This window comes from Myotis lucifugus, unplaced genomic scaffold, assembly GCF_000147115.1.
Source record: "Myotis lucifugus unplaced genomic scaffold, Myoluc2.0 scaffold_464, whole genome shotgun sequence".
NCBI classification, from domain to species: Eukaryota; Metazoa; Chordata; class Mammalia; order Chiroptera; family Vespertilionidae; genus Myotis; species Myotis lucifugus.
The window spans coordinates 465,342-486,999 of record NW_005871512.1 but is presented as its reverse complement, the minus strand read 5'-3'; the positions used below and the strand labels follow the sequence as shown (position 1 = coordinate 486,999).

At 45.1% G+C, this 21,658-nt stretch overlaps 1 protein-coding gene across 4 annotated transcripts in view; it reads left to right on the top strand.

Annotated features, from left to right (window-relative positions):
- Nucleotides 1–21,658, top strand: part of EVL (Enah/Vasp-like) — an 86,378-nt gene that overhangs the window by 18,761 nt on the left and 45,959 nt on the right. Inside the window, exon 1 of one of the 4 annotated variants that reach the window (XM_006103110.3) lies at nt 12,898–12,923. The exons of the other annotated variants lie outside the window; for them this stretch is intronic. Coding sequence (XP_006103172.1) covers nt 12,913–12,923 — 11 coding nt within the window. The 5' untranslated portion in view covers nt 12,898–12,912. Of the gene's footprint in view, nt 1–12,897; nt 12,924–21,658 lie in introns of those variants that run through there. 4 annotated transcript variants of the gene reach the window in all.

Here is a 21,658-nt window from a genome sequence, read left to right as displayed (position 1 = left end):
CTGCTCCTAGCTCCTCTGTTGCTGACCAGTGGAGATGCGCCTTCTTCAGCCCCTTCAGCTGTGGGCTCAGTGACCCCCAACAAGGGAACATGCTGTGATAGGGCTTCGGTAGAGAGCCCTGGGCTCAGGCAGTTCATGTGCTTTTTGTGGAGGGACAGTCACTTTTTGGAGATCAAGAGCACCTTTGAAATATTAATGAAGTTATTAACACAGTCCCCTGGAAGTGCAACATGCTTTAAACCACAACACTGCAGGCAGTCGGGTTGTGTGGAAGCCCACCTGTGCACCTCAGGTATAGAACAGGAGGGGCTGATGTGCGCCCATTTATGGGGAAGAAAAGGGGCCGGGAGCCTCACAAACCTGCCTGAATGTGTGAAGGATAGCAGGGAAAGAATATACTTGAAACTAGTACCAGCAGTTGCCTCTGGAGGGAGAGATTGGGCTTTGCAATGGGAAAAGGAACTCTTGCAAACGCTGATCCTTCATAGTCATTACTTTCAGTGCAGTTTTTCTGTAGACCTTTCCTGCACACTCAGGTGAGCCGCAGTTCCTTAGAACCACTGCTAGAAATCCCCAGGCATGAGGAAGCTGGCACCAGTCCCAGTGGTCCTTCGTGTTATTAATAAGGCCACATGCACCCTGGCCAGTGTTTCTCAGTGGTTAGAACATCAGCCTACGCACCAAGGTGTCTCAGGTTCAGTTCCCAGGCAAGGGCGTGTTACCTGGGTTGCAGGTTCGCTCCCGGACTCTGGTCCTGGTGTGTGCAGGAGACAACCAATCAATGTATCTCTCTCACATCGATGTTTCCCCACACACACTTCCCACCTCCCTCCTACTTTCTCTAAAAAGCAATGGAGCCCTAACCAGTTTGGCTCAGCGGATAGAGCGTTGGCCTGCGGACTCAAGGGTCCCAGGTTCAATTCCAGTCAAGGGCATGTACCTTGGTTGCGTGCACATCCCCGGTGGGGGTGTGCAGGAGGCAGCTGATCCATGTTTCTAACTCTCTATCCCTCTCCATTCCTCTCTAAAAAATCAATAAAATATATTTTTAAAAATTTAAAAAAAAATAAAAAACAATGGAAGCCCAAGCTGGAGTGGCTCAGTGCACCAAGAGGTCGCAGGTTCGATTCCTGGTCCGGGTGCCAGGATTGTGGGTTTGATCTCCAGTAGGGGGTGTGCAGGAGGCAGCTGATTGATGTTTCTCTCTCATCTGTGTTTCCATCTCTCTCTCCCTCTCGCTTCCTCTCTAAATAAATAAATAAAATAAAATAAAAAGCAGTGGGGAAAATATACCCTGGGTGAGGATAAATAGATCAATAAAGGCACATGCTGAGCTCCACACCCCCCTGACAGGCTTCTCTGACAAGTGGGATGTTCTGCTTTTCAGCAGTCTTTCCCGGTCATTTTAAATTCAGTCTTCATAAGCAGAGTAGAAATGAGGAAAGCGAGACCCAGATGAGGGGCTGGGCATGCTGGGTGGCCTGCTAACCGAGTCTCTCACTGCATAGATGAGGACACTAAGGCCTGAAAGGGAAGTTGATCGCCTGGGAGCCGAGAGCAGATGGCATTTGTCTCCTGACTCCCAGCTCAGTGCCATGTCCGTCTAGCACGTGCCACACAGCACACATCTGTGTGCGATTCCTGCCAAGCTTGGCAGCAAATTTGCTTGAAACATCAGTCAGGAAACTTGGACAAAGATTTTTTAAGGATTTAGTTTGGGATTTTTTGTGAAAAATTAACTCATTAACAAAGTAATTATATTTCCTGTCCATCTAGACCAGTGGTCAGCAAACTGCGGCTCTCGAGCCACATGCAGCTCTTTGGCCCCTTGAGTGTGGCTCTTCCACAAAATACCACGTGCGGGCACACACGTACAGTGCCATTGAAGCTTCGTGGCCCATGCGCAGAAGTCGGTATTTTGTGGAAGAGCCACACTCAAGGGGCCAAAGAGCTGCATGTGGCTCGCGAGCCGCAGTTTGCCAACCACTGACATAGACTAAGAAACTAAGCCATATAGCTGCCTTCCTAATAACAGTTTTCACTGGCCGTACTGAAGACAGTATTATTGGCTTCAGGAAAAGAGAATTTTAAATAGAAAGGGCCCTGTTTTAAGGTGATTCTGTGGTTCTGTCGCTATCAGGACAGGCAGCGCCGGCACCTACGCCTTCCCACCCTCAGCCGTGCCGCACTGTCAGACCGGGCTGTCTGTAGGTGCAGGTTCTGTGGTCTGCCAGCCGTGTACCCGCGGTGTCTAGCACAGTGCATGTCTTCTATCGGGGCCCAGCATATGCTTGTTAGATGGATAAACCCTCATGTAGGTGCAGTGTTTTTCACTTTGCCAAGCACTTTTCCACCCGCCGTCTCCTTTGCTTATCACCAGAACTCTGTCAGCAAGAAAGGACTGGTGTTGTGTCTGCCCTTTGTAGGTGAACACACATTAGAAAGGAAGGGGGGGGGCTGTGAACCTCAGTCCTGACTTCCTTCTGTAGCACCCTCACCCCATCATCCGAGGAGCTTGGGGGGTTGAGGTGTGGGGTGAAGGGCCAGCAATTAATGAAGTGTGACTGTTTTTCTGCTCTGTGCTGCCCTGGGTACATTAGTCAGACTAGCTCAGCCATGGTGTTCGCTGTCCCTGCATGTCTGTGTCTGTGGTTCACCAGTGGAATGAATTATGGAATGAATCGATGAATTCCTGGAATGCTGAGGCCAGCGGGGCACTGATGAACTTAACCAGCCTTGACAATTTTTCCTCCAGCGATATTCCGAACCTCACGAAACCCAGGTTTACTTCCAGCCTAATTAGAGCAGTAGGTCACCCCAAAACAGCTCAGAGCAGAAGAGACTGGTCTGATTTGATATGATTTTTTTCCCCATCTTGTCATTGAAAAAAAAAAGTGTTAACATATCTAATAAGAGGCTGCCCTTGTCTTTAAAGGCCTCTGCGAGGGTGAGCCTGCAAAATTGGAGACCCTGGAGACAGTGTATACTGAAGGAGCTATTGGGTTATTTGTCCCTTGGCAAACAGAGAATAAAGCGGAGGCCTGGACCAAGCTTCAGGAGGCTGGTTTCCAAATTCAGTTTTGCAACCACTATTTTGAGATCTTGGGCAGATACCTTTCTTTCACATGACCTCAGGCTCTTCATGAAGCCATTAAACCCACAGACAGAAACAGGTCATTTGTACAAAATAGGGTTGTGGGCCATCTTTGGCAACCATCCAAAATCAGTCAACGCAAATGTTGGATCCAACCCTCTACTGACACAGATGTGTGTTACACCTGCAGTCGGCTGGGTGGCTTCTATCACAGCAAGAACGTCGTCCCTATGGCTTCTCTGAAAGCAAGAAGCATGCAGTGCCCACCATGGACTCCCAGCACCTAGCACTGGACCTAACCAGCTCCCAAGAGATCACATACAGAAGGATTCTTTCTTTCCAGCAAGCTCCGTTCCACAGGCTCAGAAATAGTATTCACATCTTCCTTTCATCTCCCAGGCTGGACAACCCCGGTTTCTCGGTCAGTCCTCATGGGTTTTAATTCCTTTGGCCTCAGCATCTTAGTCACCCTCTCAGAATGCTTCCAGGTTGCCAGTACTTCTTGTATTGGAATATCAAAAACTGATCTCAGTATTCTATGTGTGGTCCAGGCTGGAGAGAGAATGGATTACATACTCTACAATCTGAATCACAAAATAAATGCATCAGGTACCCAATCACTGTTCCTGATTCAGGTTCTGAGTTTTGATGATGAGACATGTATATGACACCAACAAGCTGGCCTTGTGATTTTTCAAGATGACTTATAGAGATGTTGGACACTTGGGTCAAAAGTCCAGAAGTAGGTCCAGACAGATATGTCACTTGGTGTTTGACAAAGGTGCAAAGGCAATTCAGTGGACTCAGCATTGTCTTTTCCACAGATGGAGTTGGAACAATATGCAAAATAGGCCCCCAAATGAACTTTGACCTAATCCCCATACATTATACAAAAGTTACCTCAAAATGGATTCTAAATCTAAATGTAAAATATAAAACTTCTGGAAGAAAATTTGGGACAATCTTCACAACCTAGGGCTAGGCAAAGGGTTTGCAAATGTGACAGCAAAAGCTCCATCCCTTATAAAAAAGGGGGAAAAATAATGACAAATTGGACTTCATCAAATTAAAATAATTTTGATTGATTAGAATTGAAACTGTTATCCTGTGAAAGACACTGTTAGGAGAATGAAAAGAAGAGAGACAGACTTCAGGAAAATATTTGCAAATTACAAAGGACTTGTCTTGAGAATGTATAAAAAACTCTCAAAACTTAACAGTAAGAAAACAGCCCAATTTTTTAAAAATGGGCAAAAGACTTGAATAGACACTTCACCAAAGTGACTATATACAGATCGCACATGAAAACATGCAAAGATACACAGCACCATTACTCATTAGAGAAATGCAAATTAAAATTATAAGGAGAGCCTCGCTGGTGCAGCCCAGTGGTTACGTGTCAATCCCTGAACCAGGAGGTCATTGGTTCGATTCCTGATCAAGGCAAGTGCCTGGGTTTTGGGCTTGATCCCCAATAAGGACCATGAAGGAGGCAACCTATCAATGTTTCTCTCTCATCAGTGTTTCTCTCCCTCTCCCTTCTTCCTCTCTAAAAATCAGTAAAAACTTCTTTTAAGTTTATATCCCATATAATCTCATTAGTATGATATTCTATAATAGAAAACGAGAACAGGTTAGGGGTTGCTGGGAGTGAGTGGCGGGGGAGGGTGTGACCTCTGAGGGACAGTTAGAGGGGGTTTTGGGGGTAATGAACTTTAGCTTCTGATTGTGGTAGTGGTTACGCAGATTCATCCAGGTGTTCCATTCATAGAAATAAAATCCAATCAAACCAGACCAAACCAAAAGCTCTGAGAAACAAACAAAAAGCACCTGTAATTTGAATGATGAAAAAATGGTTTCTCATTATGTTCCTTTGGTTTTATTTAATTTGTAGTTAACCAAAAGTAGCCAATGTGTCCTATTTCTTCAGATGCTCACTAAAACCATTGGAAATCATTGAAAGGGGGCAAAAGGTTTGGAAACATTAAAGTACCCAACATATAGCTTGAGAAACAACTAGTTCTCAGGTCAAGTTCATGTTCTTGTCTTGAAGCCTGAGCACTTGGACTTAGCTGCTGCATTCTGCCAGAGTGCCCTGCTTCGTTCCTTCTCTTCACATTCTAGAACTGAAATGACTTGACAGTTGTCATCCTCCATGAGGTCCTTTCTACTAGTTTCTGATGTGAGCCAGGATGGTGGGACGATTTTCTTCAACAATCTCAAAGGCCTATTGTTAATTCATAACCCATTTTAAAGCGTTCTATTTCGGTCTGCATTCGGGGCATTTTAAAACCATGGCTTTATTGAGATATAAAGTTCACCCACTTAAAGTGTATAGATAAAATAAATAATTAAGTAACATCAAAACAAATAAAGTATACAGGTCAGTGGGTTTTAGTATATTCAGTTTGCCACCATCATCACAATGAATTTTAGGACATTTTTGTCACCCCAAAAGGAAACCCACTATGTAGCAAGAATTGTGGTGGGCATGAATGGTTCTGAAACGACTAAAACATGGTAGCCCCTCGCTAAAGGTCAGTGATCTGTGACAACTAAATTGATAATGTAACAGAAGTATCACAGCAGTAGGAATAATTTTATCTATCTTTGGGGTTTAATAAACACTTCAGTGAAGAGGTGATATATGTATTGGGTCTTGAAGGGCAAACCCAAATTGGATTACAATTGTCATGCAGCTTTTTGTTAATAGGTTTTCATAATGTGTCAGTGATGGTAACTAATTCTGTGTAGCCATTTCTCCATTCCCTTTTGTTGCACTCCTAAGACACAAGGACCTTGTCATGAAAATTCTCATGAAAAACCAGTATTATATAAGCACAATTTTTAAATATTTTTTAGTTATAGGCCCTTTTATGCTCAAACATCCTACCAAGGGAGAGAGGAGTATCTTTTTACAGAAAAAGAAACTAAGATAAGTAACTACTAAGTAGAGTGTCTTTTAGTATAGCTCCCTGACCTGTTTCCTACCATTCTGCTTTGCCATTGGACTCTAGACACATGGAAAACGCCTCTTTCAATTCAAGTCAATATAGTTGTCATTTATTGAATATTTACTTTATTCAAGATCCAGAGCCAGATGCCTTAGCATTTAATTTCCTGTGTGAGATTTGAGTCAGGATGGTGGGACGATTTTCTTCAACAATCTTAGCTGCAGAATGCAGCAGCTAAGTCCAAGTGCTCAGGCTTCAAGACAAGAACGTGAACTTCCTTTTCATTTATTCATTCATTCATATATCCATTCATGCAATCAACATGTACCTCATACTTACTATATCCTAAACAGTATAGGAGGTGCTGAGCTCAATTTATAGTAACACAAAACAGGACATTTCTTAACTTTCTCGCTAAATTGCTCTTTGCCAATAGCTCCCATCCTATTTTTCCAACATTTTCTATTGCCCTGACCCAACTGATTTAGGGATTGGTGCTGTACCTGCAATCCATAATTATTAACATAACCAGTCCTTGCACTGAACAGAGGAAGAATCCAGGGTGGAAAGTGGGGAGTGAATGCCCAGGGACATTATAAAGCATGTCAGTAATAAAGCATGGGCTAGACTCCATATCTCATAACACCCTGGCCAGAAATCTTTCCACATTTCTTGCTCTTTCTCATAATTCTACTCAAGTGCCTTATGAAAGCTGGGTTGTTGAGTTAAAAGAATGCCCCCCAAAAGTTTACTCTTACCTGTTACCTACTTCTGAAACCAAGAAAAGGCAGTAGTAGCATGTGTGGAGGACAGGAAATGAGGGATGAAAGTGAAAGACACATTCTCACAGTGAAGGTGTTTATACCCAGGTTAACACCCTCAGGAACTCCTCACAAAATGAAAAAGAATACCTTTTGGTACTTTAAGAATCGTAAATCTACTTCTGCTTCTGGCCATGACAGACTACTGATGATGAACTTGTTCTCTTGACAAAACAACTATGAAACTGAACAAAATATACAGAACACCTTACTATACGAAAGATACTGAAACTCACAAAAAATATTAAATTCTTGGTGTTTCAGGCACTGAGCAGGCAGCACAGGATTCTGATCCTTGAGTAAAGAAACAATGTGATAAGCCCCACAGTAGCTCTGGCTTTCTGCTGGAGTCTCTTCTGGTCTTGGCACAGAATGGTGGGGCTCAAGCTAATGCTAATCTTAATAAGCTCAGGGGGCAGACATTGGAACTCCAGGCTACTGAAATAGCTGGACATTGCAGGGCAGGGCAAGGAAATAGAGAAGAGGAGCTTCATGGTAAGGGCAAGGATAGCAAAGTCTGTGTAGGTATTCACTTTGGGTTGTTGGCTGAGGGCCAGCTATATGTGTATAGAATGAGACTATCCATGAGGCTTGGCACAGATTGCACACTGTAGGGCTAACAAATGAGTGATGATGCTTAAGGTCATGCATTGCTAGGAGATGTTGGAGATCCCAGTCAACCTGAATGAAGAGACCTTACTGAGCACCTCAGGCACCCCCAAACAGCCACACCTTAGCAGTAAGGACTGTGTCCTCGAGTAAGGGTTACACCCTAGAGCTAAGTTTAAAATAGAAATAGGCCGGAACCGGTTTGGCTCAGTGGATAGAGCATCGGCCTGCGGACTGAAAGATCCCAGGTTCGATTCTGGTCAAGGGCATGTGCCTTGGTTGCGGGCGCATCCCCAGTATAGGGTGTGCAGGAGGCAGCTGATCAATGTTTCTCTCTCATCGATGTTTCTAACTCTCTATCTCTCTCCCTTCCTCTCTGAAAAAAATCAATAAAATATATTTTTTTTAAAAGAGTGCAAACAGTTGACATTGTTGCATGAGAAAATATTTCCTGTTTAAAAATAAATAAATAAATGAATAAATAGAAATAGAACTTAAAAAATAATTCATCCAAGCTTCACAGTATCTAAAGGATCTGCCAATAATTTACCTGCCTGCCAGGACAAACTCAATGCCTTTAAAGGAAAACAATACAACCCAGACTCTCTGCAATGTATAATAACAATGTCTAGCATACAATCATAAGTTAATGAACATTAAAGAAAAGATGTTGCCTGTATTTAATTGCAAAAAAAAAAACAATCAGTAGACTCTGAGGTAACTTTGAACTTGGAATTAGCAGGCAAAGTTACTATTATAAGTTGCTATTATAAATATGTTCAAAGACTTAAAGGAAAAGGTGGATATAATGAGTAAATAGATGGAGAATCTCAACAGAGAAAAAAATTTACCAAATGGAAATTCTAGTATTAGAAATTAAACTTTAAAATTCACTGGATGAGATTAAACTTGGCTCGGAGACTGTATTAGAAAGGGTTTGTGGACTTGGACACTGAGCAATAGAAATCATGAAATCTGAAAACCAGGGAAGTAATATTTTAAAAAAATAACACCACCTTGATGACTTGTGGGTAATACCAAAAGATCTGTATATGTGTAATTGTAGTCCCACAGGGCAGAAGAATAATTCTTGGAGAAATAATTACCAAAAATTTCCTAAATGTGGTGAAAAGCCTTAACTGACATATCCAAGAACCTCAGCAAACCCCTAGCAGGGTAAATATAAAGAACACCACACTAAGCTCATCAGTCATACTCTGGAAACCAAAGAAAAAGAGAAAATGTTAAAAGTTACCAAAGGAAATGATACATTATATACAGAGGATGACAATATGAGCGATGGCCGACTTCTCATCAGAAATCATGGATGCCAGAAGACAGTAGAACAACATTTTTTAAATGCTAAAAGGAAAAACAATTCTCAGAATTCTCTATTCAGAAAAAAGTACCTTCAATAATGTAGGTAAAATATATTTTTTCAGATTAAAAAAAAATACTAAGAGAATTTATTGCCAGCATTCCTGATGTATAAGAAATGCTGAAGTTCCTCAGGCAGAAGATAAATTATACTAGGAAACTCAGATGTTTAGAAAAGATGAAGAGTACCAGAAAGGATAAATATTTGGGTAAATATAAAAGAATGTTTTATAATTAAATATATATTTATATATATGTACATGTGATCATTTAAAACAAAAATATATGACATTGTATTGTGAATATGTAATACATATGACTACTAAACCATAAAGGATAGGAGTGGATTTACACAGTTGTAAAGTTTTTAGATTTTACATGAAATGGTACAATATTAATTCTAAGTATTCAAAGTTAAGAATGCATGTTGTAATACCTAGAAAGACCTCTAAAATATAAAAACATATAGCTAAAAAGACAATAGTAAAACTAAAATTGAATTCTAAAAGGTATTTAGTTTACTTAAAAGAATGTAAGAGAGGAGGAAGAGAGAAACTAAAAACAGATGAGACAAATAGCAAAATGTCATACTAATAGCCAACCATACAAATAAGTTAAATAGATTAAATACGCCAATTAAAAGAGATTATCAGACTGGATGAAAATCATATTCTGTCTACAAGAAACACTCTTTAAATACAAAGAATTAGGCAGGTTGAGGATAAAAAGATGTGTAGTAGGCAGAGCAATGCTACCACCCCACCGTAATCTCCAGAACCTCTGAATATGTTACCTTACATGCAAAAAGGACTTTGCAGATGTGATTAAAGTTATGATCTTTGAGATGGGGCAGTCATTCTGGGTTATCCATTGGGCCCAGTCTAATCACATGAGTCCTTAAAAGTGGAGTATCTAGCCCTGACCAGTGTGGGCTCATTGGGTGTCGTCCCATCCACCAAAAGGGTTACAGGTTTAATTCCTGGTCAGGGCGAATACCAGAAAAGAAGATAACACTATGAGATGATTGATATGGATTGATATGTTAATTAGCTTGATTGTGGTGATTATTTCACAATGTATACATATATCAAAACATCAAGTCATATACTTTAAATATACAGGTTTGGTTTTTTTTTACAATTATACCTCAATAAAGATAGGGGGGGAAAATAAAATCAAAAAGAAATTAAAATATGACCATAAAAAGAGACAAGAGTGGAGAACCTTTTTCTGGCCATGGTCTGAAATAAATGTTGGGATGGAAGAGAAGTCATAGTGATGCTGCACTCTAGCTGAGAAGATGTAGGAAGGGGCCCTGAGCCAGGGGGGGGCAGGTGGCTTCTGGAAGCTGGAAAGGGCACGGAAATGATTCTCTAGAATATGTGCCCTGACCAGAAGGAAACAGTGCTTGCAACACCTGAGATCTGTGTCAGACTTCTCACCTACTATTATCTTACAAAACGAAGATAATCAATTTGTGTTGTTACCAGCTATAAGCCTGTGGTAATGTGTTACAGCAGCAATAGGATGGAAAAAGGTATACCCAGCAGATAGCATTAAAAACCTCAAATGGCTACATTAATATCAGATAAAATCAACTTAAAGACAATGAGTGCTGCCAGTGATAAAGAAGGACATTTTATACTGAGAAAAGGGTCAACACATCAGGAAGATATGAGTCATAACAGTATGTGTACCTAACAAGAGCTTCAAAATGCCTGAAATAAAAATGGGCAGAATTAAAGAAAAATAGACTAATCCACAATCACGGTTGGAGGTCTTCTTAAACCTTTCTCTCAGCAGTTGATAGAACAATTAGACAAAAACAAACAAATCAACAACAAACCAGTAAGGACGTAGAAGGTTTGAATGGCCTTGCTGGACCTAATTGACGTTTCTAGAACACTGCCCCTAATTTCAGAATGCATGTTCTTTCCTTGTGCACATAGTACATTCACGTCTCCATAAATGTTAAAGGCCTGAAATCATACCAGGAAAAACAAAAGAAGAAATCATACTAAGTATGTTGTTTGACCATAGTAGAATTAAATTAAAAATAAATAACTAACAGCCCAGCCGGTGTTGCTCAATGGTTGAACATTGGCCTATGAACCAGGAGGTCATGGTTCAATTCCCAGTCAGGGCATATACTCGGCTTGCAGGCTCCATCCCCAGTGTGGGGTGTGCAGGAGGCAGCCAATCAATGATTCTCTCTCATCATTGATGTTTCTCTCTCCCTCTCCCTTTCTTTCTTAAATAAAAATAAATAAATCAAGCTTTCTTTTAAAAAGAAATAATAGTAACAGATGTAGGAAAACACCAAATATTTAGGAATTAAACAAAATCTAAAATGATGTATGGATAAAAGAGGAAATCACAAGGAAAAATAGAAAATATTTTGAACTAAAAGAAAACAAAAGCCATAACACGTCAAAATTTGTGGTTTGCACCTTGTGCAGTGCTGAAAGCCTTGCAGGATACACCGTCAACGTTCAAAGTGCTTTCAGCTCCCCGGTTAGAGCTGATCTTTCTTTTGTACTGTACTCTGTACAGCTGGTTTTTACTCTATCAATAACAACATTTTATTACATCTGTTTGCTAACATGTCAGTCTCTTCCTTGCTAAACTGTGGGAGCTGTTTTAGGACAAGTGTTGTGTTCTTTTCCGTGTTTTGTCTCTAGTTTCTAGCACAATGTGTAACTCTGGGTTCTTAGGAAATTTTGAATGAAAGATTGGGAATGAATGGATCTTATCATCTTCCTGAGGACCCTGTGCAGCCCCCTTTCACACTTGAGGAAACTGAAGCCCAGGTTACTTACAGAACAAGTGACACCAGGTTTCCAGTAATCCCCAAGCATGTTCCTTTCAGGCCCCAAGTCACTGACTGAAATATCACCATTAGAGAGAAGCAGCTCCCCAAAAGAAGTGCAAAATGATTACCAGAGCCCAGCTGGTGTGGCTCAGTGGTTGAGCATCAACCTATGAACCAGGAGGTCACAGTTAAATTCCCGGTCAAGGACACATGTCCGGGTTGTGGGCTTAATCCCCAGTGAGTGGTGTGCAGGAGGCAGCCAATCCATGATTCTCTCTCATTGATATTTCTCTCTCTCCCTTTCCCTTCCTCTCTGAAATCAATAAAATAGCATTATGCTAAGTGAAATAAGCCAGTCAATGAAAGAAAAATACCACATGATCTCACTCATTTATGGATAATTAAGACCATTATAAACTGATGAACAAAAATAGATACAGAGGCAGAGCAACATCGAACAGACTGTCAAACTACAGCGGGAAGGCTGGGGAGGGGGTAAGAGATCAACCGAAGGACTTGTATGCATGCATATAAGCATAACCAATGGACACAAGACACTGGGGAGTATGGTAGGCTAGGGGAAGGTCAAGGGGAGAAAAAAAAAGGAGACATATATAATACTCTTTGTAATGCTTTAAGCAATTAAGCAATAAAACTATATATATATTTTTTTTTAAATGGTTACCAGAGTAAACTATTAAGTAAGCTATTACAACATCATCATGTAGTCTTCTTCTCTGGAAGATGAGTGAGGATGCTTCTGAGGTCTTGGAGCTTTTCATAAAGGCCTGTAGGGAGCATGCGCACTGAGCCACCACCTATAACAGATGGGAGAGCCCAAGCCTGGCCCTGTCAGGGGGCTCTGAGATAGGGCTGGAGGGTTAGCAGTGGAGGCTGCACCACAGCCCGGTCCCACCCCGGCCCCTGCCTCTGCAGGAAGCACTTGGAGGCCTGAGGTTGCAACTGTGGTGGTGGTTCAGGCCCCACAGTGGCTCTCGGCCACCCACGCTGGTGGGGCTCTGCCTGGGAGCCTCTTGTTTCTCCATTTTCTACCTAGCTTTCAGTTTCCAACTGGGGTTTGTTTCCCCTTTGTCTCTGGTTCAGCTTCCTTTTCCTGTTTGGTTTTAAGTAGAGACTGAAAATCAAGTTGCTGCCTCCCGAGGGTCTGTGGTCCTGTGATCAACGTAACCTGGTAGGAGTACAGGACTCACCTCTTCAGGTTCCCTGTGCTAAAGCCTTCCAGCCATGGCCATGGTGTGAGTACTGGGACCAAAAAGGGGACAGAGGGATGTCAAGAGAAAACCTAAATCATAATGGTATAGAGCTGAAGGGGCCATAGAAATCATCCCAGGCCCCCTGTTGTACAGTGGGGAGATCCAGGAACAGAGCAGAGGGCATAGAACTTACCCAGGGTCACACAGCAAGATACTGACAGCCGTGCACTTTCCCTCTGCTGGTCTGTCCATTGCACGGCCTGTGTCTCTGGATGCCTGTAGCCTTTAATGGCTTCTCTGTGTAGAGGGGGTCTGATCTGTCTAATGGGCTTGTGGTTTGGCTCAGGTGCTATGGATGGTCCTGGCTCGTCTCTCCAGAACGGCCTGGAAACATTCAGGTTTTTTTTTCTGAATGCGGAGCAAAGAGGGAAGAACTGAGGTTCCTTTCACAATGGAAACTTCATGAACTGTAAAGACAGAGTCCTGACCTCAGCCTGAGACTTGGACTGCCTGGGCCGTCAGCACCAGGACTGTTGCTATTTGGCACGAATGTGGGCCACAGCAGGTCAGCCTCTGCGTGGTTAACCGGGCGAGAGCTTTCTGAAGGTGACCTTACATCTGACAGGACTCCTCTGCCCTACAGCTAACTCCAAGAAAGATGGTGGGTGATAAGACAGCTTTGCCTCCTAGGACTTGGGGCGTTTATTTGATTAACTCATTACGGCTTTGGATCTTAGCATAGAGTTATAATCCCTGCTTAGAAAGCACTTCACGGCGTCCAAAGTGCAGTTTTACCAACTTTTATTTTAGAAAAAGAGAAAGAGAGAAACATCTACTTGTTCCAGTTATTTATGCATTCACTGGTTGATTCTTGTAATGTGCCCTGACTGGGAATCGAATCCGCAATCTTGGCATAGTAGGATGATGCTCTAACCAATTGAGCTACCAGTCAGGGCCCAATTTTCTTATTTGGTTGGTTTCACCCTGTTGGGCAGATGAGGAAGGTGCTATCACTGGCTTTGTGGGCGAGGCAGCCCAGCCCGGGCACTTGCTCACAGTCATGTGGGTCTTGAGGAAGGACTGGAGTTTCCCAGGACACTCAGGCTCTCTGGAAGCAAGCTGTGTGAGTTGCTAAAACTGACATTACAGTGAGTAGAACTTGCCTGATGTTCCGGGGGCCAGAGCCCAGGATCTAACAGGACCGGGCACACATGCTGGGTTTTCATGGTTGTCTTTACTCCTGCTCCTTTCCAGCCACTTTTCTATCATTTTAGTAATTTACCTTGAGGGTTAAAGAATTCATGGGTGCAGCTGTGGAGAACAGAAAACTTCCCACTTCAGGGGCATGCTTACTTCCCGAGTCCGGAGGAACCAAGTCTCTTTCAGTTATAAATGTCAGCTGCTGGCCCTAGCTGGTTTGGCTCAGTGGATAGAGCGCCGGCCTGCGGACTGAAGGGTCCCAGGTTCGATTCCAGTCAAGGGCATATGCCTGGGTTGCGGGCTCGATCCCCAGTAAGGGGCGTGCAGGAAGCAGCCGAACACTGATTCTCTCTGATCATTGATGTTTCTATCTCTCTCTCCCTTCCTCTCTGAAATCAATTAAAAAAGATTTTTTTTTAAATGTCAGCTGCTGACTGCAGGGAATGGTCTCAGAAGTAAGTGGGGAGGAAGCCATGCGATGTTTTTAAAGGTCTTTTTACTAGTAAATTGTAGAAATCCGAGAGGTTTCCATCTTGAAAGGACCTAGGAGACCGGAGACGGTCTGTCTGCACTAGATCATCTAAGTTAGGGGTGCTTCAGGGCCTTACCCTCCACCTCAGCCAAATTAACTCTCTTTCATCTTTTTTAAGTATTCCTCAATATTTCTTTGAGAGGGGGAAAGTTGCATTGCTCCTGGTGATGAATTTGAAGTGTGATAGTACCTGGCTGCTCCAGCTGAGAGGTACACAGATCGGGATATTGAGGCCCGGGGTCTCGGAGGCCATGGGGTCCCATTACTCTTCCCCTGGATGTGCAGCCAGATCATTTGGGAGCTTCTTGGAGCTACTCTGTGTTCTGTTCCAGAGAATGCTGTGTGCTCTCCGTGAGCAGCATTAGCATAATGGACCCGAGTGAGCTCATGAGAGTGTTCGTGTTCCTCAGGTGTCCTGGGCGCCAGGTGGTTGGGAACTGGTCTCGTCCAGTGGCTTCTCTTCGGAAATTGAACCCATAAAAGAGAAAATAACAACAGCCCTCCCCGTTTGGGTTACGTGCCACGCATCATGCTAGAGTCCTCTAACATAATTATGTTGTATACACTGTATTTAATCCTCATCCTCCGGGTGCTCTGCTGTCATTCCCATTTATAGACAAGAAAACCAGGGTCAGCAAAGTGAGGTTACTCGTCCCAGGTCCCACTGGTATCACTGGCAGAGCTGGGACGTGAAGCTAGGTCCCTTGTATTTTCAGAAGCTAGACTTCGCTATAGCCTCTCGAAGGAACTGGCCCCAAATTGCAGAGTAGAGGTTAGAGTCAAGGCCTCCTGGTCTCTGTTACCCTTTGTAGTTTCTGATCTCACATGGTGGATGCCATGAGACAGAGAGGCCTTCTCTGCCCTGGAGCTCCCGTGCGTTTCTCTGCCCATCATCCCTTCATTCACCATCTGCCCTCCCTGCCTAGACTCCTCCGGGCAGGAGGCAGGGTTACTCATTTCTGACCGTCGCTGTGCCCTAGGCAATGCAGTGCCCTCACGCAGGTGTTCATTGAACTGAGCCAAGTCGCCATGCTGATGGGCAGGGATGTTAGCTGGGCTGTTAATTCACCCTCAGAGATGAGCATACTGCCCCAGTCCTCGGCCCAGCCAGCTCTTCACAGCTGTCCCAAGGCTGTGTTGAAACTCATTCCACTTCCACAAGTGGTCAGAGTCACAGACTCTGGGGATATATTGGAATGTGTACTAGTAATAGTAGCCCTAATGTCCACATGGCCTATCAGATGGCTCCCCAAGGGAAGGGCTGTGTTGGGAGCCTTGAAAGAAAGTGTGGGTGTGAGACAGGTTCAGACTCTCCCAACAGTTGGTAGATGTTTTCCCAGAGAGGCGAGACCAGCTGTCCGAGCATCTGGGACAGAGCTATAGTGGAGAAAAGGTGAAGAACATCTTGAGTAACATGACGCGCAGTCTGATCGTCCCACCTAATCTGAATGGAAGAAAAGATGTCCGGGTTTAACACTAAATTTATTCTTTATTTACCAAGAGCCTTTCTTCAATTCTCATGCTCATAAAAACGGGCTTGAACATCACCATTCAAATTTCTGCATATTAATATATGCAAATCCAATTCACTGTTTTCAAAATGTGGTCAGGAGGCCTACTTTTTAGTGGTCTATGACTCAGAACTGTATTTATAACCATATTGAGACATTATTTGCCTTTTTCACTCTTATGTCATGAGTGAACAGTGGAATTTTCCAGAGGCCACATGACATGTGTTGACATTATCACTGTGACAAGTAACGCAATGTGTGCTTGTGTTTTAAAAGTTCTCAGTTTTCATTTCAAATATGGTACATATGGACAGACATAACTGACAAAAACAGAAGCTTTTTGACAAACTCGGTAATATTCATCTGTGTAAAGCGGTCCTGAGACAAAAAGTTTTGAGAGCCACTGGGAATGTTCAGTGATGACTGTACTACGAAAAGCACGATGGAGACACGGAGGGGGCTGGGACTGGGAGGGGACGCAGGGGCTCCCCCTGAACGCACCGCCTAGGAGGCAGCACATGTCCTAGTCTGGGTGGTGGCATCAGGGGAACCTTCTCACAGGTGTGAACTATTTCAGAACGAACATTAGAACACATTAAATCTGTCTCAAGCTTGTCCCCATTAAGGAAAAACAGTCACCCTGCGGGTGACTCACCAGTTGCCCAGAGGACATGTACCTTTCTGTTGCAGAGACCTGGCGATCACCCCCTGCACCCACCTTGCCTCTCCCAGAGAAGGCAACTGGCATTAGGGGCTGCCTGGTGGGATATGACACAATAGGTCCCCACTGTCACCTGTGTCCCATTCTTGCTCTGAATTTAATCAGGGAAAACAACCCAGAATGGGGACAGCCTACAAGATAATTGGCCTAAACTCTTCACACACAGAAATTAGTATCGATGACAAACAAAAAAAATGGCCTAACTTTCCAGCTTTAAAAAGAGGGTAAATAGACAACCCCAATGTAACACGTGAAGTGGATGCTGGATCCCTAAAGATTAAAACATTTCAGGGACAATTGGGTAAATTATTAATTTTCTTAGGTACAATAATGGTATTTAAGCTACATATTAGAATGTCATTATTTTAAAGGATGTAGGCTGAACCCCTTAAGATTGCAGTATATCTGCAACTTACTTTCAAATGGTTCTGGGGGAAAATGACATATAAAAGGTGATGTCACGTGTAGTAATCATGCTTTACTAAGTGAAGCAGGAAGCCCTATAACCTAGTCCCGGCCCCTCCACATATTAGCCGCAGGACATTGAGAAACTTCCCTCTCCAGGCCTGTTTCCTCCATCCAAAAAAAGTACTCGCAGATATTCAGCTCTGACGAGGCTGTGCTTCCCAGCCTGTTTCTCAGTCACTGACGGGACCTGGTGATGACACCCCTGGTGTAGGTCTTCTCGTTCCCCCTGATGAGCCTGGAGCAGCTACGGGGCCCAGGTGATTGATGGCTGAGGATGCTGCACTCTCCTCTCTGAGCCTTTGCTGCCGCTGTTCGCTCTGCCTGAAATGGTCCGCTCCCTCCTGGCAGGATGAAGCATGCCCTTCCTTGTACCCACAGCACTTGACACACACCTGTACACTGTGGCTCCCCCCATTAACAGAGACCACATCTTTTATTCAAGAGAAGGTTGAGTTTTGTCTGAGTACTGGGCCTTGGAATATATTTGGTACATGGTCGGTACTCAGTAAATGGGGTGTTAAATGGGGTGTTGTCTTGGTTTATTTTGTAAACGAATGCAGGAAAAGAGATAGGAAAAATGGGGGTGGCCAGATCGAAGGTGAGTTGTGGTCCCTCCCACCCCCAAGGAATCCTTGAAGGCTGAGAAATACAATACCTGGCAAAACTAGGCAAACTCAAAGCAAGCATTTAGCCCTGGCTGGTGTTGCTAAGTGTTTAACGCATCAGCTTGTCCACGGACCCACTGAGGGAGCGAGACCTGAGAAGCCTGAAGGAGAGGCCTCCAGAGAAAGGAGGAGGAAGGTGGGGTCCCGGCCAGGGGTGTCTCCCTGCCTTAGAGGACTCTGGATCAGTCACTTAGTGTAAAGTGGGTAAAGGTGATCACTCCCTCCTAATCCTGGTTTTGAGCATCACATGAAATCACAGGCTTTGACCTGCAGGGGCCACTGAACTGGCAGGTACTGTTCCCAGCCGTGGTCCTGGGAGGTGAGGGCAAGTGCGCCCTGTCCTGGAGCCCCGGACAGGTAACCAGAGCCTGCGTTCTTGGTGTGGCCACTCTGATTCTCAGCCTGCTTTTCAAGTTCACTTTCCTGGCTTGTATATTGAAAGTAAACAAGTCAGGATTTCACAAACTGGCTCTGCTTCTGCTTGGCTTTGGGAACATTTATTTATAGACACTTCCCTCTGGCCTCCCACTGCTCCCTCACTCGCTTATTCCCTTGGCAGCTACTGAGCCCGTATCTGTTAATGAGTACCTACCGTGCCACCCCGAGGGGGTGTGGAGGGAGACCTGGTGGTCAGACCTGGCTGCCCTCAGGAGGCTCATGGTCTCGGGAAGAAGATGAGCTCTAACAGGCCCCCGTGAAAGCTGGAGAGTAACCAGAGGCTTCCGGGGCCTTGGCACAGACAGCGCCAGCTGGGTACTGGGCACCCTCATAGAAAAACACAATAGCACTGTCCTGTGCCATTTTGTAACTGCCTGGTTTTCCTGCTAGATGGGGTCTCCTTAAGGGCAGAGACACGCCACGCCCTTCCCAGGGCCCAGCCGAAGGCCTTCCTCTTGGTAGTGACCAGTGAGTGGGAATGAATGAACAGGTGTTCTCTGAAGGCAGAGACACGACCTGGGCTTTGAGCAACGCTGAGATGCAAACCTGTGGATGTAGGAAGGAGAACGCATATGAGGCAGAGGAAGCATCTTCTTTAACTGCTTGAGGAACACCAGGAAGTCATTGTAATTGGCCCACATGTCCAGAGGATGCTTTTGCTGTCAGACCAGGCCTTACCACCGGGCTGCCAGTTGGGCTGTGTGGACAGACTGCCCTTCCCTCCCTGATCTGCACCAGGCAGGGTGTGGGTAGCATCACAGGAGAGCAAGGACGAGGTTCCTGGAACCAGCAAAGAATCTGCCCTGTTTTAGAAATCCAGATATAAACGGGGAAGGGAACTGTGGCCTGAGCCCTGATCACCCTGCGGGGGAGCCAGTCACGGGGAAGTGGCCCTTGCTTGCCCTGTATCTTCAGGAGGCCTTTCTAAATGAGGTGACGTTAGGATACGTAGCAATTACTGGCAGCCTAGGCTGGAAAAGCACCCAGGCAGAGGGAACAGCATGAGTTAGAGCAAAGGGGCCATCAAGTAGGATCTGTTAGGGGCCATGAGTATATTAGGGACAGAGGCCAGGTGCCAGTAGACACCTAGAGAGGAAGCGAGTGGGCAGCCAACAGGAGATAAAGGGAGAGCTGGGTCTAGAGTAGGTGCCAGTTTGCAGCAGCCAGCTCCCATCAATTCATTAGGTGCTCAACCCTGTGATCGTTATTGGGGTGAGAGAGCACGAGTTCCCAGCAGGGTGACACGCACCCTGGTTTGCTGGGACTATCCTGGGTTTACGCTGAATGTCCTACCTCCCAGGAAGTCCCTCCATCCTAAGCGAACCGGGTTCCCAGTCTGCTGGGGAGACATGATGGACAGAGAGATGGGTTGTTCCCTCTGAAGGGAGCCACCAAGTCAGGGCATCAGGCCGAGCAGGGCCACTTCCAGCGCTGGGGAGAGACAGGGAGGCTGTGAGCCTGCCTTTCCAGTAAGAGATCCAGGCTGCAAAGAATGTGGTTCCTCGGCTGAGCCTCTGGAGGAGCAGAGGCCAGCGCCCACCATTTCCGCGTTCCCTGGAACTGGCCAGTGAGGCACACTGTCAGAGGCAGCGGCCGCCCCGCTCTGCACAGTAGGCCCACCCTCAGAGTTGCATTTCCTGACTGATCCCAGGCCGTGGCGAGACAGAGAACCTGATGCTAATCTATAGCAGGCGCTCTTGTTTGGCAGCTGCTCTCTGAGAATAAGTGGAGTAGGGTTTGCAGGCACGTACCTGTGGGCACACCATCATGAACGCTCTTCTTCACAATCATTTCTTCAGCGAGCACTTGTGTCTACAACATACAGGGCTGGGTTGACAAAGGAAAAGCGAGCCCCGCCTTCAGGGAGCTCACAGTCCAGTGGGGCAGACCCTGAGAAGCAGGACAGACTGGCTAGTTCCGTGCTGAGAGGCAGATGCGAGCACAGGCCTAGGTGCTGGACTTCTTCCAACTCAACCCTGGGCGTATGCTCTCCACCCGCAAGCCTCTTATGATCAACCCTGTTCCTGTCGCCTTTTTGGCTTTACACCCTTCTGCCCGGCTTGTGAACTTACACTGTTCTTCAGGTTCTCGTAGGGAATGCCTGGGAAAGCCCTGACAGGTATTCACAGGTGGGGAGGGAGTCCAGGTGCCTGTACACAGGCAGAGTGTGGCTGGGCTGGCGGCTACCGGCCTGGGACAAATTCAGAAACTCATTCCTGGTCAGTAGGGGAGTGGGGTGGTGGGGCAGGAACCTGCGCTTTCCCAAGGGTTAGACTGAGCGAGTGACACTGCTCGGAGCAGCTGTTAGGTCCCGGGGGGATGGGAGGGGAGAGGGGGTCCATCGATCTGGTAGCTCAAACCCAACTGCATTTTCACTAATTATTCCCACTTCTCAGCTGGTTGTTTGATCACATAAAAGTAGCCCTGTGAGTATCGGCTGTAGCTTTTCTCCAGCCCCACATGGTTCCTCAGAGCCAGACAGGATGGGGAGCGCTGAGGCCGCATCTACACAGGCACAAAGTGTATGGGGCCCATGGGGAGGACGTAGGGACAGACTTTCTAAACTTAGTAAAGGATATTTGTGTGTTCGTGTTAAAAAAAATAACAACAGTGCAGTCATTCAAAAATAATATACTTAAAAAGAAAATACTTGTCTGTCAAAGGTACTTTCCTCAAATGATACGTGATGTAAATACTTGTCTGTCAAAGGTACTTTCCTCAAATGATACGTGATGTAGACAGATGGAGTTTCTGAAGCCTTTGGGTACAGTGAGGATTTTATTAAAACAAAACCCCAAACGGATGGTAAGCAAGACAACCCTGAAGCAGAGTAAGTGAGTGGGTCTTTCCTGGCACTTAGGTTTTGTCAGTGGGAATAAAATAAGCAGATAGACAAACACTGTTCACACGGAGGCGGGGCCACAGCAGGCTTTTTGGTTAACCACAAGTTCAGTTTGAACCTAGTGTTAAACAGCAGCAGGAAAAGGAACCCATGGTGATAATTACAATAAGAAAAATCACTATTGGTGTTTGAGCACCTACTAGGAGCAAGCACAGCAGTGGGTACTTTCTTTATATCTCTGTCCAAGCACCCCTGGCCCTGCCTCCCTGCCTCTGCTCTCCCCACCACCCCCCATCCCCTTCCTGATTCGCTGGGCTGAAAGCTCTCCATCTGGGGGCACTCACAGCATTGCCTGCAGTGAGGTTCCCCGGCTCCCCACCCTCCAGGCCCTGGAAGGTGT